This window comes from Pteronotus mesoamericanus, unplaced genomic scaffold (genome assembly GCF_021234165.1).
Source record: "Pteronotus mesoamericanus isolate MK-2021 breed Mesoamerican mustached bat unplaced genomic scaffold, CSHL_Meso_final contig_29, whole genome shotgun sequence".
Lineage (NCBI taxonomy): Eukaryota > Metazoa > Chordata > Mammalia > Chiroptera > Mormoopidae > Pteronotus > Pteronotus mesoamericanus.
Genome location: NW_026555123.1, coordinates 6,534,080 through 6,559,759, shown reverse-complemented (window position 1 = coordinate 6,559,759; position 25,680 = coordinate 6,534,080). Strand labels below are relative to the sequence as shown.

Sequence of the window (25,680 nt, the reverse complement as noted above, 5' to 3'; positions counted from 1 at the left end):
CGTGTCATTAAGAAAGATCCCCTGGTTCTCATTTGTCCAGAACTCACTGCAGTGCCACCTGCCCTCGGGCGCCCTGCCAGGCTGCCCGCCGACGCGACGCCTCCAGTCTGAGGTGAGGAAGCTACTGTCTCGTTCACGAGCAGGTAGCTGGCGTGTGTTGATGGGCGCTGCCGAGCCGGTGGGGGGTGGGTGACCATCGCGAGCCCTGGCTTTTCCTCTCAGCGGCTTCGGTGCCCCACCCAAGGGCTCTCCAAGCCGAGTCTCGGGGCGTTGCTGAGGCCCCGCCTCTGAAGAGGGAGGCCCCGGCGCCCGCCACTCCTGGGTGTCGCGCTCTCTCTGGTGGGGCCTAGGGTGGCCGCCGCGGCCGCAGGCACCCAGGGCCCCTCGCGCAGGATTCTCTGTGCAGCTCCGAAGTGAACGTGTGGCCGCAAGTGACCTCTGGCCTCCCTATTTCAGGAGCGCCTGAGTCCCAGGCCAGCGAGGCGTGGGGCGGCCTCCCTGCCCCCGCGCGTGGGGAGGGCGGACCACAAGGCTGGCAGCGCTGAGAAGCGGGGGCCTTGACCCTGGGGCGCAGTCCCGCGCCCCCACCCCTGTGCGGTGCCCACTTCCAAATGCGCAGAGACGGGAACAGGAGCCGGCGACAGCGGCAGCTCGGCCAGCGCGAAACCCCTGGCAGCTCCTCTCCCTGCCGGTCAAGCACTTGAGGTGACTCTACCACCAGGAACAGAGGAACTACCCTGCGAGGGAAGAACCCGGAGGAACGGCGAGGGGGCCTTTGTCTTCTTCCCAGCTGGGCCCGTGGCGCTGGGTGCTCCCGGCCCCTCCCCTCGGCGTCCGGCTCCCCCAGCGCGACTGGGGCGGGGGCGGGGCAAAGGCAGACGCAGAGGCACAGACGGAAGGGACGCGCACCTGCAGGAGGCTCGCTGTGCGCTCTGCTCCTCCAGGCTGGCCCGCAGGCTGGGGGCTGGTGCCTCCAGGATCCGCCTGGCGATTAACAACGGCGATTGCACTTAACCTCTACCTGTTAATAACTATTTTGTCTTTTTTTTCTCAATTAAAAAAAAAAAATCAGAGAAAAGGGTTGCTGTTTGTGATTGACGCTGTAAAATTTCTGCGACACCCTGACCAGCGGCTGGGCTGGCCCCTGGGGCCGCACGCTGGCTCTGCCATGCGTCTGGGACCTGAGGGTGGCAACTAGGCTCTGGCTGTCCTTTGGCGCACGGGCCGCAGCTCTGGGCGGCAGCGCCCCCTGCAGGGTGGGGCCGGGACCAGCAGTGCCCCCCGAGCAGGGCTGCCGCTGAGCAGGGAGCACCGGACCTTCCAGGAGCGGCTTCTGCCACTAAGCCATTTGCCTGATGGGGTCCCTGGCTGTGACCCCAGTACTGGTTCCAAACACGGGGAACTGCTTCAGCTTGAACCAGTGCTAGGTCACAGAATACTAGGCCTCCCAGAAACCCAAGAGGCCTCGCTTGGGGCGCCGGACGGCGGGGAGGCAGGACAACAGCCCCCAGGTCCCACACGGCAGTGCCGAGGCCACGGCCGACCCCCGATCTCCAGGCTCCTGGCGCTGACTGCCCCGCGACTGGGCCGCCTTTTTCTAACTACGATTTTGTTAAGGGCACCTCTCCCACTCCCTCTGCTGCGCCTTCCGCGGGGCGGTTATCTACGAGAGCACAGCACGAGGCCCAGCGAAACGCAGAGCATCCCCCCCCACCCAGGACGAGGGCCCCTGGCGGCACACGGCTCCTGGGGGGGGAGCCGAGGTCGGACGTGCTGGGCAGTTCACGCAGAAGACGCCGCAGAAAGCAGTGCTGTCGGTTTACCAGCATCCTTGAGTGGGTTTGCCTTTTACAACCAAGAAGTGTTTGAGGCCAGAAATTTACTTCCTGGTCGTTCCTGCTGCCTCCCAATGCTGCTGCCCCGCCCCGCCCCCCGGGAGCCCGGCTGTGGCTCCTCTGCACCCCGGTCGGCAGACTGAGGCCATGTCGACGCGAGTCCTGCGAAGCTAATGAACTGTTCCGGGCAGAGGGAGGCAGGAGGCCGTGTCAGGAACGGCGCTGTCATTAGTTGGCTCTGGCCACACAAAGACTAGATTTCAGAAACGGGCAACTGAAAGCAGAGAATTCGGAAGGGCGCACGCAGTGCCTGAAGGCAGAAAATCGTTACTTTCAGTCAGGTGTCAGCCTGGAGGTCGAGTCAGACACTTTAATGTGTGTTTTCAACTGAGACCCACTTTGCCCAAATTTCCAAAAGGAAGACGTGGCACGTTGGCCAGTCGTCTGTCTGAGCAGCTACCGGCCCGTCACTGCGGGGGCGGGGGAGCCTTGTGCCTGCCTGCTGCCACCGTAGATTTCCAACGTCCGGCCACGTGGCCGAGCGGTGGTAGGTGAGGTCCCAGCTGCTGGGACAGCGCTGCCCCTGAGTCCGTGTGGCTTTGCTGAGGAGGGGCCTGTCCAGGGACCTTCTCGGGCGAGTTCGGCTCCCCTGCTTCTGGCTTCTGGCGATGCCACGGCTGCTCTAAGACCCAAGGGAGATATAATCTTGTTCTCTGTGTGCACCACCCTCAGGAACTGCTCTATGTAATTATTTTATAAAACTGGGAACACAAGTTATATTGGCCACAATGTTCCCGAGATGCTGAGGCTGGAGGCAGGTTGTGAAATTAATTAAGATAATGATCATCAATTTTCTCCCTATCAAAGTGTTTCCCAGACAGAGCGGCACGGCTGTTTCCCACAGCCGCGGGTCTCCGCTGGAGGGACAGGTGCGGATGGCAGGGCCCCCGCGGGGCAGACAGGGCCGTGGGTTCAGAGGGTGGGATGCGAGGGCTGGATGGGACCCCAGCTGACACCTGCCGCTGGGGGTCCATGGGGGTCCTGAGGGCCACTTGACTCCTGTGCGTGCCCCCCCGGGGAGACTGACAGTGACTGTCCCGGGCGCTCCGAGGGCTGGGGGGTGAGGGGATGGGGGGACCGGACAGGCTGCTGCTGGCGGGGCCTCGGGAGTCAGAGGCCCGGGGAGAACCTGAGTCACCCCTCCCCTGCCCCACCCTCCACCCCAGGAGACTGAGGCGGCCGCCCTGGGGACGGCGGGGGCCCTGCAGGGCCCCCAGAGCAGCACCAGGCCGGGCTGGGACGCTGGGCAGCCCCCAGGCCCCTGGCTCTGAGCAGAGAGTCTAAATCAGGGAGTCTGGGGTCGCATTCAAAAACCACATTAAAAAAATCCCCCACACGATCCTGACAAGCGCCTGCCTCTGGGAAGAGCTGTGAGGGCTCTCTGGAGGCGCCTGGTTTGGTTTCTGTGCTGAAATCGTCAGCCAGACCCGCTCTGGGGGGCAGCGCTGCGGGCAGCTCCCCAGGCCCCCCCGGTCTCCCATGGGTCTGCAGGTTCCCTCCCAAACTCAGTGCCCCCCACCCCCACCAGCCGGCCGGTCTGGTGGCCACCGTCCGAGCCTGGGGGCGGCCACCGCTGCTCCAGCCCTCGGCAGCCACGTTGCCACCGAGCTCAGCCTGGAGTCCACCCTCGCCCTCGGAGCCAGGCCTGCCCCGGGCAGCACTCGCAGGGGCGGCCCAGGGCCACGGAAGAAACGCTCCCTCCCGCTCTCTGGCTTCCCGTTGATCCTAAAGTTTGTGAAGAATTAAGCAGAGATGAAATTTTCTGAGTTTTGTCTTGACCCAGAGGTTAATTGCTTTGCAAATTTTGAAGAAAAAAAAAAATAGTGTATTTTTTCTTAAAAGAGAACATTGGCTAAAATAAAGTGAAATGTGTTGGGAAACGCCCTGCCTGGTGTCAGGAGCTGTCACCCTGCCGACAGGCGGGAGGGCCCCACGGCTGGAAATAATCGGGAGGCCTCAGAGAAAAAGGCTCCGGAGGCGACATGACCTGTCCCCGCCGGCGGGGGGGGGGGGTGGGGGGCCCGCCCCTCTGCTTTGCCTTGGGATGGTCCCCGTGAACGACGGGTAAGACCCCTTGGGGGAGGGGCAACCTAAGCCAGGCATCAACCAATAAAGGCAGCAGACAAGAAATTGGGGGACACAGAGAAGGGGCAAAGAGGCCCCCACACCCCTCGGCTTGGCGTGGACACGGCCGGAGTCCTCACTGCAGCCGAGAAGCAGCCTCCTTATCCCTTGGTGGCTCCCGCCCCCGCCTGGCTCAGGCTTGGAGCAGCGCAGGAGCCAGCTCCAAATCAGGTCTGGCGGTTGCCAGGGAAATCAGGCCTAAAAGTAATTTCTTTAGAGTGTGCTCTGCTCCTCCCTCGGATCCCTGGCCGGCTCGTGCTGCGAAGGACCTTCACGTTGTTTGCGCCCCTTGCCCTTTATCGTTAAGGCGCTTGCCCTTGTCTTCATTCTCTTTTGTTTAGACTGGTCTCCTCTCGGACCCACGTAAATCAGTAATTTCCCATCATTGGTTTTCTTAAAAGTATTCTCTGTGAACTTTAACATGCTAATGTAACGAGATAACGTATGCATTCCTGTTACATATCCCACTGGTAAGATTTTTCAATAAAAGCCTTGGAACAAAGGGCGACGGGGCCTTCCCCACTAGGGGGATGTGCCACGGGCTTCTCCAGTGGGAGGGAAGCGCCCCATCTACTCTCCCGGCAAACAGAGGTGTTTGCGACGTTTGCATTTGTCCCCCTCATCGGTGACAACCCCGGGACAGGTTCTGCGGGATCCCGAGCTCCCATCTCGGCCGCCCCCGCCGGTTTCCGTCAGGCTCAGGAGGCGCCCGCTCTCTGCAGTGCTCCCCTGTGGCCGTGCGCCCCGTCCAGCTGACGCCCAGTGCGACAGCAACGGCTCACATCAGCCCATTCCGGCCCCTGGGGCCCGGGCCAGCCTGCCACAGACGGGCTAGGCTGCCGGCTGAGGGTGGCCCCCACCTGGGTCCTGCCGCTGGAAGCTCCTTCTTCCCGTGGGTTATTTGGTTAACAAACTGCTGTTTCAAAATTCAAACACCCTAGGCTACTGAGGCTTCGCGTGTCAGTCGTGCATAGCTTAATGGAAATGCACATTGAGCTTCTGACAGACTTTGAGGGACTTGGGGTTCGGAGTCCAGAAGCTGGTTTCCACCAGCGATGCTCCTGGGAGAATCTTGCCAGGAAGTCAAACAGCTTCTCTACTCGTGGTCCAGTTTGTCGACGTCGGGGCCTGGGGGATGGTTCGTCACTGTCACCTGCCCCCTGCCCAGGGCTGAGGGGGACGCTAATGCACGTGGGCAGAGCCACCCTCCAGCCCCCTGTGCTTGCTGCTGCTACACTGCCAATAGTGAACGTGGCAAACAGGTGTAGAAGGCATGTGTCTGTGCCCCGTTCACGCGTCCCCTCATTCAGACACTGCTGGAAACCGAACGCTTCCCGCAGGGTCAGCCTGGATCTGCGGAGGCATGCCCTCTGCTCTGGCCTCAGACCTGGCCTCGGGAAAGCCACGTGGCCCAGGCCTCCTTCCTTCGCCTGCCAGCTGTGGGCGCGGGGGGGGGGGCCCTGTCCACACAGGCGTGCCTGTCAGCTGCGCCCATCAGACGTGCCCACAGCGCTTCCTGCTCTGCTGACAGTATCAGCAACTCTCCGGAGGCCGAGGGCCACGGTCTGGGCCCCAGCCCACTCAGAAGGTCAGGCCAAGCTGTCGTGTGTCCTCCCCACCGCCCCCCACGGGGGCGGTGGGTTCCCAGGGGCTGCAGGGCAGCAGGTGGGGGAGGGAGACTCGGAAACCCAGCTGTGTTCCCTTACACGACATCCAAGAGATCTGCGAAAACATAACAGGATCACTCTCCTCACTGCTTTTTTTCTTTTGTTTTTAAAAATGTAGTTATTTTTCATAAAAGTCCAGATGGTCCTGACTTACAATGGTTCACCCTAAGATTTTGCAGCCTGACAACGGTGAGAAAGCATTACGCATTCAGGAGAAACCATCCTTTTTTGGATTTTGATCCTGTCCCAGATCAAAGGTTTACAAAGGAAACCCACCATCTGCCAGTGATACCCAGGGTGATACTCCCAGGAGCAGGGCAGCGGCCGCCCATCGGCCGCGTGGTCACGAGGGTGCACTTCCGACGAGCGCCCCCCAGGATGCTGTGTTGCCAGCGTCTTTGGGTGTTGTGTTCTGGGCACATTTACGGTGGGAGGGGCCAAGCTGTGATGTTTGGTGGGTGAGGTGCTCCACGTCCGCTTTCCACTGACAGTATTTTCAGCTCACGATGACTTTGTTGGGATGTCATGCGTCAAAAATCATGGGGCATCTTCACATAATTTATCTTTACATGTGTTATTTTTATTTTTAAATAAATTAATATTTACTTTTTCAGTTTTAATGTCTAATACAGTAAATATCAGTGACATAACCCACAACCACGTGTTCTTTGGGGCACTTGATAATTTTTAAGAGTGTAAATTGGTCCAGAAACTATGAGATCACTTATTCAAGGCACATTCCACATATTACGTTATTCTTCAAGACAAGCCTGCAAGGCAAATACTGTCCTTATTTAATAGAAAATGAAACCTAGACCCAACAGAGCTGACTGATTTGCCCAGAGTCAAACTGTCAGACACCAAAACCCGCTATTTCTCCCTGGGCTGCTTCTGTCACTGGCCTCGGGACGCTGGCCTTGAGTTGCGGACAGGCACCAGGAAGACCGAAGACACCGGAGTGCGTGGCCTGCCCGGGAGAGCCCTGCCCCCCACCCGCCCAGGAAGCCGGCCTGTGGGACGCAGACAGCGGCCTCCACGGCAGCCGGGAAGCAAGTAACAACTTCGCCACACGTGCCACAAGGGTCAGGACTTGCTGAAGAGCTGAGACCACAGTGGAGGCCACACACACCCCTGATGCCTCACAAAGGACCCCCGTCCAGTGCCTCCACCGTCCCCTCCCGTCGGCCAGCGCCTGACGCCGTCCCTTCCCTCCACTGGGAGGCGCCCCTCCCCGCGCTGCCCCGTCTGCCAGCGCTGGCAACGGCAGCTGCAGCTGGGGTGCTCCTGGCGGCGGCGGCTGCCCTGCCCCCGGGAACTCCCACCTGCTTCTCTGCAGCCTCAGCCCCCCAACCCCGCGCCCCCAGGGTCTGGCGCTTGGCACAGTGCAAAGCAACCCCTGTAAAGGGCTGGCCCCCAGGACAAAGCCTGGCCGGGGCTGGACAGACACTGACTGCCGGGCCACGCGGTCCCTCGCTGTCCCCTCCGCTGTCAGCCCAGCAGGGCTTCGCCACAGACCCGCAGCACGGCCTCCCAGACAACCGGGCGTCCGGGCTCGAGACCACGTTAAAACGCAGTAAATAAAAACAAATGAGCGATCAACAGAGAACTGTCCTTTCTTTTTCCCAAGAAAGGTTTACAAAGAAAACCTACCATCTACCAAATCACCAAACTAATGGGAAGAAATTAATTAAAATAAATAATATTATTTTAATTTAAAATGCTCCTTGAAATTGAATAAATTTAGTTTATGAAGCAACACATTGCCTTGCTCTCCGTCTGGGGACACATTTGTCAGAGGACCAAGCAGGTCGGCAGCTGGCGTCTGGGAACATTGCTCAAGCCTCAGGCTCCAGACCAGGGGGCCGACCCTGAGCCTGAAGCGCGCAGCACAGGGCTCTCCAGGCAGCCCCTGGCCTGCCGCGCCCCTCCACGACGGGCCTCTCAGATCACCCGCCTTCCCTTCTCAGAGGGCACGAAGCCCCCCAGAGGGGGCGCGCGGCAGGGTGTGGCTTCACTGGTGTTTGCTCCACACAGACACTCACCCGGTTCCAGTGCCACAGTTCATTTCCTTGTGAAGTGGACAGGGCGGCACCTCGAGCCCTCGATAGAATCATGCAGCAAATGCCCGTGAGTCCGTCAGGGAGGCCCATGTGGATGGTCAAAGCACAACAAAAGCTGTGAAACGTCCTGTGTTACCCCAATCGTCAGGGTTATGGACACATGGAGACGCCGCCGCGTGGTTTCTATGCTGCTAGTTCCCTAAGCCGTCTTCTCTGACAACTGAGTCATTTGGTACAGAAAACGTGAATCGCAAACTGCCTCCCGCACCGTGCTCGATGCGGGCCTCTGCCCACCTCACGCCCCCGGGCTCCGCGGGGACAAGCTGCTCAGGAGAGGGGGCCTCCGCCAGGAACATGGAGGGGCTAGTCCAAGAGAGGGACCCCCTCCCCAACTCAGCTCTCCACAGGGTCTGCCCCATCCCAATTGCTCCCCCAAACCCTGCACGTCCCTTCATAAAATCATTAAATTCCTAAGTTACCTGCTGTTTCTCCCCACAATCCTGTTAGCTCTCATACCTACTTCAATTCTATTTAATTTTACGTCTCCTTTGTACTTTATTAGTTTACACTGTCCTTTGGTAGGTGATGCTTTATAGACATTCTAAGATTACGTGAAATACTGCAAACTCTTTGAAGGCACCTCCATCATGCGCCCATGGGCAGAGCACAGTGACCCGCACCAGCCGACGGCCACGCCTGCCCTCTCCCCCGCCTTCCCAGCCAAGTAGCCCAGGACCACCAAGGTCAGCATGAGGAGAGCAGACGCGGGAGGGAAGACAGAGCATTCTGAACACTGACAATCAATATTATACGGCCTGGGAGACGCTGTGCTTTCTCCTTCACTCTGAGCTGAGATGTGCACATGGAGGTGTAACTGGCCCATTGGTGTCCAGATGTGAGCCGTGTTTACCTAGCGCTGAACAGCTGGCCAGCTTGGAGTCACTTTAAACAGAGCCACAGGAACAAACAGGGAGGCACCTGGTGAGAGAGACACAGCCGCGTCCTAGATCAGAAGCTGCCTGTGCCACCAGGCCACGTCCTAGAAGGCGGCCCCGCACTCAGCGGCAGCTCTGCTGGACGTGGTGACCTATCGCTGTTTTGCCACAGTGGGGCACCGGTCCGGTGAGTGGTCAGTGAGTGAGCCACGCGGCTCGCTTCGCGGTGCAGTCGATGACCCCGCCTGGGGCACGGACGGCTCAGATGCCACCGCGCACTTCCAGGTACTGCCGACGGCCCTGGCTCACTGACGTGCGCAAGCAGCCAGAGAGCAGAACTCAGGTTCCTTGGCCAGAAGCGTGGACATCTCATTACTATGTTAAGACACCAGCTCCACTCTCCACACAGGTGTCTGCCTGCACTGGAACGGGCAACCTGCGCCCCAGAAGGCTCTGCGCAGCTGCAGGAAGTGCAGAGTTAGGCAGCTAGGGCCCACGCCTGTGAGACGCAATAGGATGAGAGGAATAAAAACGACTGATTTACTGAGCACGTACTCTGTGTCAGGTGCCACGCGACATACTTTATAAGTATTTTATTTAATGTTTACAGAAAGACCATAAGCACAGTGCTATCAGCATTCCCAGTTTACAGACAGAAAACCTGAGGCATGCAAAGCCACCTAACCTGCCCAGGCTGCCTGGGACGTCGTCCGGCCTAGAGAAGGTCCGAACTCGGCGGCCTGGCTCAGGGCCACTTGCATCGCAGCCCCGTCCTGCTGGGGGAGCTCCACCCGAGCACGTGGAGCAGAGCCCGCAGGCCACTCACACCGCGTGCGCAGTGGATCTCAGCCGGGGCGGGGGCGGGGCGCCCTGTGAGCTGAGTCAGACCCGCCCTGCACCGCAGCTGCCACACGTCAAGGGAAAGGCCCTCATACGAGGGCACTCGGAACGTGAAGGCGGCTGGGTGATACTGAGCCTACGATGACAGACGTCCGCACGGGACCCTGGGGGCTCGGTCCCCGGGGGTCTCATACTGACACCCGGACTGGCAAGACAACTTGTCTTATTGTTCACATTCTTAGCTTTTTACCCCGTGAAGTAACAAGATGTGCAACACATGTTAAAAAGACTTTCATTAAAATATTTCATTTTTTTAAAGCCTGGGCCACTTAAACATACAATTATTTGGAACTTCACTCAATATTTCCATTCTCTGCCACCAAAGGTTGAATTGCCTTTCTCAGAGGGCAGTGGCCAGACGAGAAGTCCAGGAGAAGGCCGGCCGCCTGGGAGCCCAGAGGCCTCGATCCGGGCACCGTGCACCGTGCTGCTGGGAGAAACACTTCACCCCCGATTGCTGGCTGCGTCCTGGATCGTTTAATTGGAGAGTTAGGAAGTTCAAAGGTACTACAAAGGCAGTAAAAGAGCTATGTGACCAGGAAGAAATTATTTAACTGCTCTGGGTCTTGGTTTCCTCGTACCTTTAAAAAAAGCCACATTAATCCAGTTCAAGGTTGGTGTAAGTGCTAAAAATAAAATGTGCTCGGTGGCTGGCCCAGAGCAAGTACTGAAAAAGCAGCCGCCGGGAGAGCAGGAGCAGGAGCAGGAGCGTCCCGAGGAAAGGCCCTGCGCCAGGCGGGCTCACACTCAGAGCCGCGAACCTGCCAGCTGTCCCGCCCTCCGTGCCTCTGTTTCCTCATCTGCGAACAGACGGTAAGGACATCGTCCGTCTCAGGTTTTCCAGAGGTTGACATGACTCAACACCTACGAACACACACACTGTACCAGGCGCATCAGGGGCCATGGAGCGTCAGTTTGGTTTTGCTGAGCTGAGGCCACCCTCCATGTTCGGGATCAGCGACTGAGGCCCAAGAGGGGAGCTCGTGGGCCCCAGTGCCCACTCTATGCGCTCAGCACCCCGCACACCCCTCCCTCCCAGCATCGGCGGCCACTGCCTCTCGGCACCCATGTGTCCTCAGTCCCTACAGGCAAGCGGGGACACCACCACAGAGGCACAGCTGACTGCCCATGAATCTCGCCAAAGATGATGCTCCAGGCTCCCTCCAAGGGCCCCGCAGAGGGTTCACATGGCCATCGGCTGTGTGACTGTGGCAAAAGTAAGAGGTTTCTGTGTCCTGTTTCTTCAAGAGGATCACCCAACTGTAAGAGCCTCAGGCCCCGACAGCCACCTAAACCCACCCCTGCTCAGGCAGACGGGCCAGACGGGGCGGGGGATGGGAGAAACAGCAGGCAATAAACACTCTGTGTGACGCTGCAGTGGGAACCGTCAGAGAACAAAAGGTGGTTTTCAAAACGCAGGGAGACAGAGACAAGGAGAGAGACAGGGAGACCTCACGAGCTCACCCCGCTCTCCAAGCGCTGGCTGCGCCGCGCCCCCGGGCCTCAGCTCAGGCGGCCCACGCGGACCCCCGGACCCCGACGGGCACGGGCGCCCTGCTGCTGCCGCTGCCTCCCCAGCGCTCTGCCCTTCTCCTCAGGGCACCGTCATGTCTGCGCGTTGCGGATTTACCTGCAATCTCAACTTCCTCCAGTGTCTGGTGAGCAGTAAAAACTCAAAAATATCAACTGAGTGAACGAATGAGTGAGTGAACAAACAAGTGATTCCCTGTCAGTGCCTGGCTCGTGCAGGGAGGCTCCTCCAGCCGGGCACCCTTCCTGTCCGCCCCGAGTGCACGCCCACAGGCACCCTTCACAGCAGGTGGGCCTCTGCCCTCACCCAAGGCCCGCCGGGGGCCGGCTCCTTGCGGCCGACACTGTGCGCCTCTCACTGTTTATCCCCAGCACCCAGCCCAGAGCCCAGAGCCCACATAGATCGGTGGGCAGGGGCTGACCTGACCATCCAGCAAACACGGCTCCCGTCCCATCACCGTGCACCAAGTGCAGAGGCCGCAGGCCGAGCACTCTCCGCAGGTGTTCGGCCCGTTTCCCTTGGCATCTCCCCACACATCCCCTCTGGGCCCACACGTTCCCCAAACTGCCGCCGGCACGAGCCAGAGGCGGCGCTGACAGCGTGCGTCCTCCCTGCACGCCGGAGCTCTCCGCACCACGCAGACTACGGCGACCTGCTCAGGCTTTACACAGACAACTGTTCCCGGATTGCACACCACTGCCTGAAACGGGTGACACAGGGGGGCGAGAGCGCACGGAGCAGTAAGCACCTCAGTGCGGGAGAAAGCTGGGATCAGAGATGCAGGGCTTCAGAGTGGCCGCCCCGCCTGGCTGACAGCGTGTGGTCCAGTGCAAGCCTCGGGCCACACCGCGCTCCGACGCATCCTAGCTGCCACCTTGGGCACATTCCTGTCTTGCGATTCTCAGTTTCCTCACTTAATGAGGCTATAATACCACTTTCCTCATGGGGTTGTTGCAAAAAAAAAAAAAAAAAAAAATTCTAAATTGCATGTAAACATGAAGTGGTCACTTCATGGTCAGTGCTGGGTACGGCGAACAGTGCCATCAGCAGCCACATCACCAAATGAGGAGCGGGGCCAGGGCGCCTGTGAGAGCCAGGTCTGACCCCACATCCAGGGCCTCCAAACGCTGAGACCCAGCAGTGCAAGGGCCTGCGGTGACCATGGCTGAGACCACGGTCAGGATCAAAGGCAGAAGCCACCCTGGTGGCTCTAGGAGCCTGCCTTTCATTCTCCCTGCTCTGATCTTTGACTCCTGGGGCCTGTGGACCCTGGAAGGAGAGCCCCCCTTCACGTCCCCAGTGAGCCTATAACTCGTTTTTCACATGCAAAGCAAACCAGTCCAGAACTCAGAGCCCTGACCACCTCCCTATCCAGCTCTCACTCTCCAGCCAAGCCCACCGGCCCTGGTCGCCCAGGCCCACAGGGCAAGCAGGGTCCAAGGTCCGCTGAGCCAGCCCGCACCTGCTGCCCTCACCTCCGCTCTCCCCTTCCCAGCAGCTGCACGGAGGCCGCGGTCACGAGCTGTGGGTCCCTCTGCTCTCAGCCATTTTTCTGACTCTTGTTTTGCAGAAATACAAAGTTCCTGGGATGAAGCTGCTACTAAATTTATTTAAGAAACAATCCAGACAGCAGTGTGCACTCTCTCTTTTCCATTCATAAAAAGTAAAATGCTAAAGCCTGGATTTTGGAGCACGTTCTCCCCAAGGCCGAGGCGGCCCATCCTCTCAGCTCCCCCATCAGTGGCTGCACCAGGCAGTGAGAGGGATTCCGCGGTGGCTCTCTGTGGGGGTCAGAGCACCCTCGGCAGCACGTGGGCCAGGAGCAATGCTTGACCCGCAGGAGGCCGCGTTGTGACCAGGGTCCGAGTGAGCACCGCCCAGCGAGTGGCTCTCTGTGGGCTCAGTGGCCCTGGCCTCCGGACATGCGGAGGCGAGTTTCCTAGTAACTTGGCCAGAGCCCAGAGACCACGGCAGGACGGGGAGGGGAGACAGGCGCGGCGGGAAAAGGAGATACAGAAGGGAAACAAAGCTCGGTGACACCCTCACGGGAACAGCTGCCCGCCATCTGGGCCACCCCGCCTGCCTTCGCCACATGGTCTTCTATTAGGCAGCTGGACCCTGCGTTCTGGACGTGAGCTCTGCAGGCTGCACGGCAAATAGGGGGCCCGGTGTTTTCCTGAGCAAAGGAAGCTGTGGCGTCCGGCCGCCCGTTTTGGTAGCAACCGTGCTCGGCGCTGGCACTGGGGGCGGCGTTGAGCCCAAGTCTCCGAGTCCCCGAGTCCCCAAGTTCCCAGCGGCAGGCGCCACACACAGCGTGGGCGCAGCAGCCACTCTCAGCGACAGAGGTGGCACTGTCTTCAGTGCCCTCACGGGGAGAGGTCCCGTCTGCATAGCCATTCTCGAGGCTAAACCACTTTTTAAATTAAACCGAAATGCCATAGGCCCCAGATGTGAAATCTCTTTCTATAATTAAAGTGAAAAACCACACTAAACCTCTCTCCAATCTATTCTTAACACCATTACATACACGCAAAATAATAAAGGAACCAGCCTAAATACTTGGAATCTCTAAAACTGTGAAAAATTCTGGTTTGAGGATCTTAAAAATGGTCATCCAATGGAAGCGCAGCAGGAAGCTTCACGCAGTGGAGGAGTCGCAACAACACTGGCGGAGGCCAGTCTGCCACGGGCACGGCGGCGATGGGGTTTTCCCAAGCACGTTTACTACCAGGCAGTGAGGACCGTCAACAGAACGGAGGGGCCACGTGTCCAAGAAGAAATGTCACACTTCGCATCACCATTAAGACGCTTTCCTTGCACACGGGCTGTGGAAGCCCAGTTGCCCGGTTTGCAGGCTCAGAAAGCCCTCTCACAGCGACGCAAAGAGCGAATCCCCGAATACATAGGAGGGGTGGCTCCCGCATCCTCCCTGACTAGGAGCCCTGCCTGGAGCCCGGCCTCGAGCCTGAGGACCCTTGGCCGCAGATGCCACGTCCGGCAGCGGCCCGGACTCGGGACTCGGGACTCGGCTCGGCCTGGGCACGCAGCCCTCCCTGCCTTGGCCTCCGCTCCCTAGAGGGGCTCTGTCCGCGGGCCGTTCTCGACCAGGAGAGCCGCGGGCGGGCCCGGGTCCGCGGCCGGGCTCGGGAAGGCCCTGCTGCCCTGGACCAGCCCGCGAGGCCGCTTCGCTTCGCTTCCCTCCGCTTCCCTCCCCTGAAATGTGCAGCGGGCGGTGGTGCTGCGAGGCGGGGAGAGGGGCCACTCGGTCTTCCTCCTGATCCTGGGACCGAGCTCCCGAGACCCTGGGCGTCCCGTGGTCGGGGGCTGTTCACAGAAGCCCCTTCCGTTGCACCGGAGTTTCCGCTCCTGAGGTGGCTCTGGGTGCGCCCCTGGAAGGCTTCCCCAAGGAGACCGTTCCCGGAAGACGGGACCCCGCGGCCAACGGGCTGGGACTTCCGGCCCCATCCCCACCTCCCGGAGGGGAAGTGCTGGAACTCGGTTCCTCCCAAACGGCTGGAGCCCTGGCCTAACATCCGCAGAAGCCGGACACTGCGTCCCGGCGAGCCGCCGGGCCAGGGGCCACACCTCAGCGCTCGAGGGGATGTGCCCCGCCCGCAGCCCCGTGCTCTGCCCTGTGCTGCTCTCTGGTTGGCTGGCCCCAAGCTGCGGGCTTCAAACACACCAATACCAGTGAGCCCGGCGTTTTCCTAGGTCTCCTGAGCTGTTCTAGCCAATTACCATCCCTGACGGCGGGCCGTGCAGCTAGCCGACCTGCGATTGGTTTTCAGAGGTGGGGGCGGGGCCTGCGACACTAAGGCCTTCACCTGCGGAGGCCCTGCCGGGTCCGGGTGGTGAGTGTCACAGCTGAATTAAAGGGCAGGACGGCCGCGGGGCCCCGACAGGGAATTAAAGGACCGCCTGGGCTGCCGCCCCCACACACGGTGTGTCGGAAGAAGGAGATGGCAGCATCGACCGAGGAGACTGTTGAGATCTCAGTAACTCGTTTACATGTTAATGTCAGTTCACAAAAATATGAACTAGGAAAAACCGTTGTTGGGTAACTAAAATGCCATGAGACGACAAACCTCTGTGTCAAACACATTCCCAAATAAAGGATTTCGTGACGTCGTCAGACCATGGGAACGGCACGCGAGTCAGTACTTCCGGGGACACAAACACGGCAGCGAAGCAGACGCGCCTGCAGGCGCCTCCCAGAAGCGCCGCCCGCCCCCGCGGCCCCCGCCCCTCCGGAGCCTTTGCTTCCACTTCCCAGGACCCGCCCTGCGAGGCTGCCATCTTCACAAAGCAGCTCCTGGTCCCAGAAGACGGCCTGAGGAGGAAGCTCAGCGGCGGGGCTGCTCTTCCAGGCTCCCGCTTGAGCTCTGTCTGGTCTGACGGGGGCTCCAGAGTGGAGTAAGAGAAACGGTAACAAACCCCGCCAACGCCCTGAGGGGATGCCTGTCTGTGTTATCCGCATCTTTAAATCTCACTGCTAAAAGCTTTAAGGTACGTAAAGGTCACCTAAATGTTTTAATAAAGGCTCTTTTATTTTAAACACATTTAAACGGTTTCCCCCAGAGCTTGCCTGTCTTGGGACGTTGCGTAGCTGAGGCGGGCGCCTACCACCCATGGTCCGGGACCAGCCCCGTAGCGAAGGCATCAGACCGGCCCCGGGAGAGGGTGGGAAGCCGACCCTCAGGAAGCTGCTGAGGGCGCCCAGGTCAGCAGTGGAGGTAAAAGGACCAGGAAAAGGGGCCTCAACTGCCCGGAGCACGTCCCGCCCGTGTACCTGAGCTTTATGCACGTACACAGGCGCTCCGCACACACTTCTGGTGCAAGCGGCTTTTGGCCCCTTCATCAACCCTGGCAGCTCACACCTGTCACCCGCATGCGTTTTTCCCCTGTGTCCCACCCGCTGTGCTGAGTTCCCCCGCAGCGTTTCGATGAGGCGGCTCTGCCCTCCCGCAGGCGCTGCGCGGCCGGGAGCCAGCCCGCGGCCTCAGAGCTGACCGGAGGGAGGGCCTTGTGCTTAGAGGAAACCTGTTTTAAAATAAATATTTACTTCATTCGTTTTACTTTATTTGTGCAGATAAACATGACTGGTAGAGTTGAGAACCCAACATCCACCGAGTATAAATAGATCATGTTTGAAGTTGTACCTGGGGCTTTGGGAAGGCACTATACTTAGGCGTTTTCTACACTTGCTCGTTTGTCTTTTTCTTTAAAATGCCCAGGATAGGCTGCTTCCTGCTGCATGAAAGGTGAGACCCATTTTGTGTGGATTAGACAAGTGGCACAGAAGGAGTTGCAGGCGAGCCCACGGTCACACCGACCACAGTGGCAGAGCCAGGCTTCTCACCAGCCGTTCCTCCCACCAACACAACAGCACTGACAGTGGGTCTTTTCTGGACACTTTTAAGGAGCATCACTTGACAACAAGGCACAATTCAGTTTATAAGCCTTAAAGAGGCTTTGCTCTGCTGTCTTGGGAACAGCAGGGAGCCTGGAGATGGAGGCTGTGGCGCCCTGGAGACGGACGGACGGACGGACAGACAGGGCAGGGAGCCCTTCCCTCACACGCGCGTGGGTCGCACGCCCTACTGTAGCACGCTCAGTTAAGGTCACTTACCCAAATCTGAAGCTTGATTCTCTTTTCATTTCTGAATACAGTTTTTACTTTGAAATCGATCCCGACTGTGCTGACAAAGGCGGATGTGAAAGAGTCATCAGCGTAGCGGAACAGGAAGGAGGTTTTGCCCACGCTGCTGTTGCCAATGATGAGCAGTTTGAACATGTAGTCAAAGTTCTGATCAGAGGAGTCTTTCTGGCCCACCCTGGCATCTTGGGCGGAGGCCATCTGCGGCGGAAACAAAAGAGGTGCCGTCAGTCTCTGTTCAGTGATATGCTAGCGGTCCGGCCGCTCATTACTGGCCTCTCTGCCCACTCGAGAGGAGACAGAGCAAAGTGCTCCTCTCTTCCCTGACACGTAACCATGGCGACGGCCCCTGCTGGGAGACAGAGCCCACCCCTCCCAGCCCTTTCCCGCTGGGCTGGTGTTCGCCGGTGCTCAGCATCCAGAACCAATCCAAGCACCAGAGGGGACGTCTGTGTGGCAACATGAAAAGCGAGGACAGGGAGCCGGGCGAGGCTACAGGCTCTGGAACGTCACCCGGTGGTGACACCCGGGTCTGAGCGGCGGGGTGTTCCTTGCTCAAGGGTCTGAGTCCGCAGGGCCGCCCTTACTCCCCAGGCGCCTCGAGCTCATCTGCTAGCATCACCTTAAACCACCTGAACACAATGGGGCTGCTTTCAAATTAAAAATAACAACGATGGCAAGTGCACATGCTTCAAACCGTGTGCCAGGAACCAGTAATTTATTTGACTCTCACGACAACCCTGTGAGGTGGGTGCCTTTGTTATTTCCACATTAAAAGGAGAAAACGGAGGCTTAGAAATACTAAGTAATGCGCTCAGTTTCACACAGGTGACCCATACCAAGGGCAGCACTCACTGGGCAGGGCCCATGTTCTGCACCCACACCCCGTCTCCCACCTGCGCCCCGACTCTCACGGGGACGGCAAAGTGGCCCACATCTGCTCTGAAAGACGGAGACGATGCTCACGGCCAAACACCTCGGCGATCGCACCCCTGGAGCCGAGCGGTGGTCCCCCACTAGAGGCCATGAGGCCTTGAGTTTGCTACTTTAAGCTGATGCGCCCCACTTCCCTCTCTTACATGAAATGGAAACAAGTGAGATCTAATTGCAACGCCTGTGAAGGTAACACTTGTGTGAAGCACGCAACATAACGTGGAGAACAGTCTTGTTATTAATTAGAAATGCTTGACGTGGGTGTCGATTTACTTATTTTTTTGACAGCCATCCTAACAGCCGCCTGGCTCAGAGCCGGGGAGGCATTGAGGAGGACACCCGACGCCTTCCTGGCCTCGTGCGTTCCGTGGTGCTGCCTGCGCAGCCCAGGAGGGAGCCACGGGGCCCACATGCCCACATGCACTTGACGGAGCACTCGGCTCCTCCGTCACACTCGGCACAGCTGCCGTGGTCCCTGCACTGAGCCCGACAGGCACGGAGCACGGCCATAACTGTGGGCAGTTCTCAAGAGCAGGCTAAGGCCAGGAGGTCTTTTGTCATTTCCCATAAAATCTGATCAACAGTGGCAGCTTCCCAGGCTGGACGGCGCAGAGAAACCCCTGCAGACTACAGAGCAGGAGAAGCAGTCAACAGTGCTCAGTGTCACTGAAGGCATGGCCTCTGAGGTCAGGGGTATGTTCATGGACGCCTGCGGGAACCGGGAAAAGGGAGAGGGTGGGACAGCACAGTCCCTTTGTACAGAGACTTACTGCCAGTAAAAGTGCACAATTGTAGGCATCAGAATAAGAACAAAAAGAAAGTCTGTGGACATGAAAAAACTCAAGGACAATAAAACTCCTGATTGCATGTCACACTTCCTTAATAAGTACTGGCTGAAGCGTTCTCTTGTTAAGTCCATGCAACCACACAGATGCCTTCAGTGATTACAACTTGTGATGAGTGTTTGCAGGCAGGAAAACCTGGCCCCTGACGCAGGCTGGTGGCATTGCCTTCCCTTCTGCTCAGGGAGTCCCTGCGCTTAGGCAGACCCCCCCCCCCCCCCCCCCCGCTGCAAGTACCGGCCAAGGACAAAAGCAGGACTTCCATCTGGACAATCAGTTCAAACAAGGATGTCTTGCTCTGACTGCTCCACCGCTGCCCGCCCACCCATCCCCCCATGCCTGGAAGCCCAGGTAACTGTTGTGTTCGGCAGGTTCCTGCAGACACAGCCCTTTCAACAATGGATATTCTCCCCTCTTGGGACTGCTAAGGTCAGCCAGGTGGCAGATGGCAGGCAGGAAGCTCCTGCCACTGTCCTCTGTGCAAACCAGCTCGGACCCTGGGTGGACGGTGCTCAGCCCAGGCCCAGCCAGGATGCAGACACCACGGTTTCCAGAGCAGCACACCCGACGGTCGACCTGCACAGCGCCCTGCCTTGCCCTGCCCTGCCCTGCCCTATGTGGGTGGCACCGTGGAGCCCTCAGCCCACTAGGTCGCCTCCAGACAAAGCAGGATGGACTCTGTGGCTGCCTGTCCCAAGTCCTGCTCCAGAACCAGGCCAACTACAATGCCTGAAGAAACAGGCACCCCCTGCAGAGGCGCTCTGAGTGCTCCGTGGAGGTTCCCGCAGGGGAAGGCATGGGGGGCGGGGGGCTCTCTGTGGTGTGGGCCTTGAGCCCACTCACCCTCGGAGCAGCAAGGGGGTGGGTGCTGCGGGCTCCTGCTGGGGCCTGAGCCCAGAGCCTCTGAGGGGCGATTACAGAGGTTGCTAACCCACTGCTCTGGCAGACTTTTACTAGTGCCTGAGTTATAGCCTCAGTAAGATTCACAGAGAGCCAAAAAGCTGTGCACTGGGAATGTATACGTTTTATCAAACTGTAGAATAAGGAAATGAATCCTGGCTCAGAGGATGGAGAAAGAGACGCCCTAGTGCCTTGCTGAGAGCAGAAAGGAAGCAGTTGGACAGCAGTGCCGGAGGGAATCACAGACACTCGCTGTGCAAATTTACTGACGCCTCTCACTACGTGGGAAAATATAGCTAAAGTCTGAAAATGCGAGTAAGCATGAAGTAACCTCCCCCAGAGCAAGTCAGAGCTCCTAAGAGTTAGAGAAAAGATAACACTTTAAATTACATTAATTTTGAATTAATTTCCAAAAAAAGAATCAGAGTTGAACTTCCCACTCAACCCGAGAGTCCCTTTTCCAGCTTCAGAGCCTCTCAGGAGAGACGCCAATGCCCCCACTGGGGACAGGATGTTTCCCAGGCGGTGAAGTGGCCTGTTTCCCTGCTGAACTCCCGCAAGCGTCCATCCACCCACCATCCATTGTCCACCCATCCATCCATCCACCTGTCATCTTTAGTATGTGGTGGCAGGCAAAACAGCAACCTCCCACCCCCCAAAGGCAGGTGGTGGGTGGATGACAGATGAGAGATGGAGCAGGCTGGGAGACAGGCTGGTAGGTAGGTCAGTAGGTAGACAGGCAGGTGCTTGGATGACAGATACACACACACACACACACACACACACACAGAGTAAAAAAAAAAAATTGTTGAATTTGTCAGATTTTTTCCACACAGAAAACTCTAGGCTCCAGTGGCTCCATTGATGAACTCTGCCAAATGCTTTAAATACCAATGTATATTAATCACACCAAAATCACTCAGAAAACAGAGAAAGAACATTTCTCATCTTGTTTTATAAGGTCTGCATGACTACGATATTATAGCCTCATAAAGATGCTACAAAACAATCACACAGCAATATCCACCATGAACTTACATGCAAAACTCAAGGAAAGTGATCAAATTGAATCCAGCAACACCTGGAAAGAGCCAACAGGGATGTACCTAAAGAAGGCCAGATCCTCTCAAAATCAATTAACAACATCCAACAGAATAAAGGAGATAAACCGTGTAATCGCCCAATAGGTACAGGACAAGTGTTTGACAAAGTTCAACACCCACTGATGTTAAACACAGATACTCTCAGGAAACTAAAAATCAAAAGAAAAGTCCTCAGCATGATGGGGTGTCTATACCTGCAGCCACAACAACAGAACAACTGCAGCGGCCTCAGGCTTCCTGGTGCAGGAGGAGCCCCTCAGACAGGAACGAGGTGAGGGGATCTGCCCGCACATCCAGCGGCCCTTGTGGGGAGGAGGAAGGAGCCCCTTGCTCCTCAGTCTCCGTCTCCATAAAGGAGGGGAACTAAGTTTCCGTTTCTTGTAAAGACAAAGGGGCCACCGCTGAAGCCTGACACTGTCAGAAATTCAATGATAATGAAATGCAAGGGAGATGAGCATTTTTCATGATCAAATGAAACAGTGACTATTCAGACTTTATTTCTTTTTAAGTTGTTTTTCTATACAGCATGACTGCATTTAATATTGATTATGGAGTTTCACCGCAACTTCATCTTCAACCTACATCCATATACCTTCTTCAGTCCACCTCATTTTTAGCCAAATAATCTTTTTATTTTTAGTTTCTTGGCAGCCTGTTTCATACAGGGGGTAGATGTTTTTCTTCAAAGTTTCCCAAATAGAATGCTCTGCATTTCTGAGATGACTCAAGAATCTTGCAGATAACAAAACTGAAGACTAAGCATTCAATCAGAGACAATGGATTCCACGTTGGTCCTGCAAGACAGCAAGCCAACCTGCAAGAAATTCAAATCCAGGAAACAAAAATCAAGCCATTTTTAAAGCATTGGCCCTTCTGAAATGTTTGGTTTAGTTTATACAGGTTTGTTTTATAAACAGAAGATAGAGACCATTTTTCTTTCTTCTGAACCAAATGAATGGATCAATTTACATCAATAGCGCCCTCATTCTTCACAACACTCTTCTGAGTCTTCCTGGGAAACCCAAAATAACAGGAGACGGGACACAGGCTTTCCAGACGGAGATGTGGCAGAATCTTGAACCTACCGTGTTAGAAGAGTTATTTGTTCTTAATAAGCACCAGTTATATTGACTGCAATCAGTAACAGTGACCTCTAGGACTGTTTCATATTTTATACACAGACAGGTGGATAGACAGACACACACAGAGATCTGAATCCGAGGCACAGTGCTTGGCACAAAGCACTAAATAAACTGGAATTTGTTCAGTCCGAATCAAATGACAGCTTGTTCCCGTGTCCTTCCCTCGTGTCAGGAGCAGTGCTACTGCCCGCTTCACTTGGCCCTGGGGACTGACAGATACGCTGAACGAGGCCCAGAGCGGCCACTTCCTGCGTTAAAATTCTAACTTTCTAGCCCATCATTTGGAGCACTTGCCAAATGCTATTCCTGGTTATTTAGTTACAAAAGAAGTACAGAAATCAAATGTTATCACTGTGTATTATTTTAATAGTCACTATAAAAAAGTTATTTTCCCTCACTTTGCATCAACTTAGAGTGATATTTTTCAAAAGATATCCCTAGAGAGCTCTGGCTGGTGTGGCCCAGTGGGCTGGAGCATCATCCTCTAAACCAAAGGGTCATGGGTTCATTTGCTGGTCAGGCCACATGCTAAGTTGCCAGTTTGGTGCCCAGCCTGGGCACATGTGAGAGGCAACCAGATGATGTTCCTCGCCCCCTTCCTCCCTTCCTCTCTCTCTAAAGTCAATAAGCATGTCCTTGGGTGAGGATTAAAAAACAAATACCCCATATCAAAAACTACCTTGAACACAACACCAAGATATAGGCATATCAGTTACTTTTTAAAAGACATTAAATAATTTTTAAAAGGCGCCTCTGACTTTAGAAAGTATGTAATTAGGAAATCAACAATTAAAGAACTTGTTTTGTTTTACATCAACAAATTAAATATTTTTAAATGGGGAAAGGAATATCTTAGGATAATGCAACTATAGGATGAGGTTTTGCTTGTCACCCATTGTCCAGAAACCTAAGTAAAATTTAAGAACATATATTTAAAATGATAGCATTCATTCAGTCTTTAAATAGAAGAAAAAAGAAATGTTAGCTATTAATCTTGTTACATTTTCATGTGTCAAAGTCTCTGGGAATGTGCTTATGATTCAGAAGTATGGATGCTGAGACACTACTTGACACTTAAGAAATACAAAGCATGTTTACAGTTTTTATTCTTCCTATCATTATGTTTGAAAATCTGATTATAATGAAGAGAACCACCAAAACAGCAATTTACTTGTTAACTGAATCAACGAGTGTGCTTTAAATAAATACACTACAGAAAACAGTCTTTGATTTCTTAAAATGTACATTGTTCACAATAGCATTTGGGCATTTAAATTTTTAAATCTCAATCTAGTCCAGTGAATCAAGTACACCATAAATATGAAAAAAAATCCATCCATGAGCAAATTAATTTTGTTACCTATTTTTATATTAATTCTTTGTTAAATTGCTTACTATATAGTTGATATGAAATAATTTAAAATATTTCCTAAGGCATTGATTTCATATAGTTCTGTAACATTTTAATGACCCTCTGAAGATTCTAAGCAACTCTTTTACAAAAATAAAAATCAAGATGCAGTGTGGCTGATAGTTAGCAGTTTATTTTGACAGGAACACTTCAGTGCATATACGGAGTTGACTTAAACATTAACAATGTACTTTCAAATACCACTGTCTATGTTTACTTCTAATCAAATACGGTTAATGTGGCCAGGCGGCTGCCGGCAGCGGCTCCGGCAATGGAAACCCATCATCAGCCAACATATTTCCATGGCCACAGCCGGCACCTTCATTGTCTGCCAGGCTCTGTTCACATCAGGTTCGCAGCGAACAGCCGAGGCGCACACAGAGGTACCGGGAAGCACACAAGGGGGCCCTGTTCTCTAGAACAAAGCAAATTCTCAATAACTCACGCGGTCATCTAAGGGCTTCCGCTGCCTGACCCTTCAACAAACAGATTCTGCAGATTTGTGGGTGTTTCATTAACAGTTCAATCAGTGTATAGCTTCAAGCGCATAACCCATAAAATAGATGAAAAGTAAATAGATGCATATGTTTAAAGTCCTTGATTCATGAGGAAAACGTTTCAGCAAGAACGAAGGTCAAACATTTGTGCCCCTGGATTTGGCAGCAAAGCCGGGCTCTCGGGAGGGACCCCTGACCCGCGGTTCCGCCGTCCCGCGGTCCGGCCACCTGTGCGGCTCGGCGGTGCACGGACCCTGCTCGCCCGGGAACCCAGGGAGACGAGCAGCGATCGCTCACCGCTCCTTGAAAACAGAAGTTAATGCCGACGCTCGGCACAGGATTCCACGGCAGCAAACCTGAGTGGGACTGAAGGGGCTGAGCGCGCAGCGACAGGCCCATCGCTCGGGGCTCAGGGTCTCTGGGTGCAAGGGTGAGCCTGCCGGGGTCAGAGGCGAGGGTCAGAGGTGAAGGGCCTCTGGGTTGTGCTGGGGTCAGTGGTGGAGGACAGGGGTGAAACTGCTGGGGTCAGAGGTGAAGGGCCTCTGGATTGTGCTGGGATCAGAGGTAAGGGGCAGGGGTGAATCTGCCAGGCTCAGAGGTGAAGGGCAGGGGTGAACCTGCCGGGGTCAGAGGTGAAGGGCCTCCTCGTGGCGCCGAGCCCTCGGTGTTCGCCCTGTGTGCCTACGCTGTCCGAGCCCTGACCGAGGCCGGGGACTGAGGGGGCCCTAACACCGCTTGCCCTCCCCGCTCGTGGCCCGGCGCTCGGTCGGTCCCGACCCCAGGACCCCTGGACGCCCGCCTGCCCGAAGCCCTCGCGTTGGCACCGCGGTCCCAGATCAGGGACGGCAGGTGACACACGACCCCGCGCCCAGAGTGTTGTTCACAGGCACACAGGCGCGCTCACTGTCTCTGTGGAGCCCAGGACGGCGACAAGGAGCCCCTCTCCCATCGCGACACGTCGGTTCCCGGACCGAGTCCGAGCACTCCTCGCGGTGGCCGCCCGGACCGAGGGTGCCAGCGTCTCTGTCAGTCCCTCCCAGGGCCACACGCTCCGCACAGACTCACCTGCACGGGAGCTTCGTGTCTCATTGTTCTCGGGCGGCCCTCGCTCTCGGGGACGACGGCGCTAGTCCGGCGCGCGCTCCGCGCTCCGCACCCTCGGGTTCGCTGACCCACCCGATATCAGCACCGGCGCTGTCCCCTCCTGGGGCGCATGCGCACTCTGGCTCGGCGCGCGCGCTCCTGGGAGTTGTAGTCTAGACCCCGGCCGCGCCCCGCAAGCCCGCGAGCCCGCGAGCCGTGCACTACAGCTCCCGGCGACCCAGAGCGCGGGCCGCCTTCCCTCCCGCCGCGCTCGGCCGCCGCACCTCCCGCTCCCGGGGCCGCTCTCAGCCTCGCCCGGTCCCTCCCCGGGCGCAGGCGGGCGGGACCCCAGCTCAGCCGCAGCGACGGATTTGCAGTTTCCACCTGTGGCCTTCCGAGGCTGCACTGGGACTTCCCGGTTAGGGAACGCACTGCCGGGTGCTGACGACCGAAACAAACGACACCCGCACGGCGCTGCGACTCTCGGCCCTGCACCTGCCGTCCGGAACCCGGACAGTTTAAACTGGGTTGCCCGCACCCTCGCGTTAGAGGGAGCGCGCGCGCGCGCGCACTCTCACATAGACAGGGACACACTCACCCGTACACTGACACGCGCGGGCGCGCACATGCACACACGCCCATACACTGACAGTTACACGCGCGCGCGCGCCCTCACATTGACGCTGACACACTCATACACCGACACACACACCCACTCACACACCCATACACTGACACAGTAACGCGCGCGCGCGCACATGCACGCACGCACACACGTGCGTACGGACACTGACACACGCACTCACACACAAGTGCGTCAGGTGAGCTGCCCTGCAGACCTCGCGGGGGACGCCCTTCGCTCACCTTTCCGTACAGCTCCATGGCGAGGCGCGCCTCCCGGTCTCGGCGAAGCTCCTCTGCGGGAGGCGAGGATCACGCACAGCACAATGGAGCGGGCGGGGGCGCGGCGCGGAGGGAGAAAGAGGCACGAGGGCGCGCCG

General features: G+C 56.8%; 1 protein-coding gene across 1 annotated transcript in view; it reads right to left on the bottom strand.

The window, feature by feature from the left end:
- Window positions 1–24,768, bottom strand: part of RAB3C (RAB3C, member RAS oncogene family) — an 86,163-nt gene extending 61,395 nt beyond the window's left edge. The window contains exons 1-2 of the mRNA XM_054575302.1: window positions 24,662–24,768; window positions 16,742–16,969 (exon numbers count right to left, since the gene is read on the bottom strand). Of these exons, the coding sequence (XP_054431277.1) occupies window positions 16,742–16,969; window positions 24,662–24,685 (252 nt within the window). The 5' untranslated portion in view covers window positions 24,686–24,768. The remainder of the gene's footprint in view (window positions 1–16,741; window positions 16,970–24,661) is intronic.
- Between the last annotated feature and the right edge of the window lie 912 nt (window positions 24,769–25,680).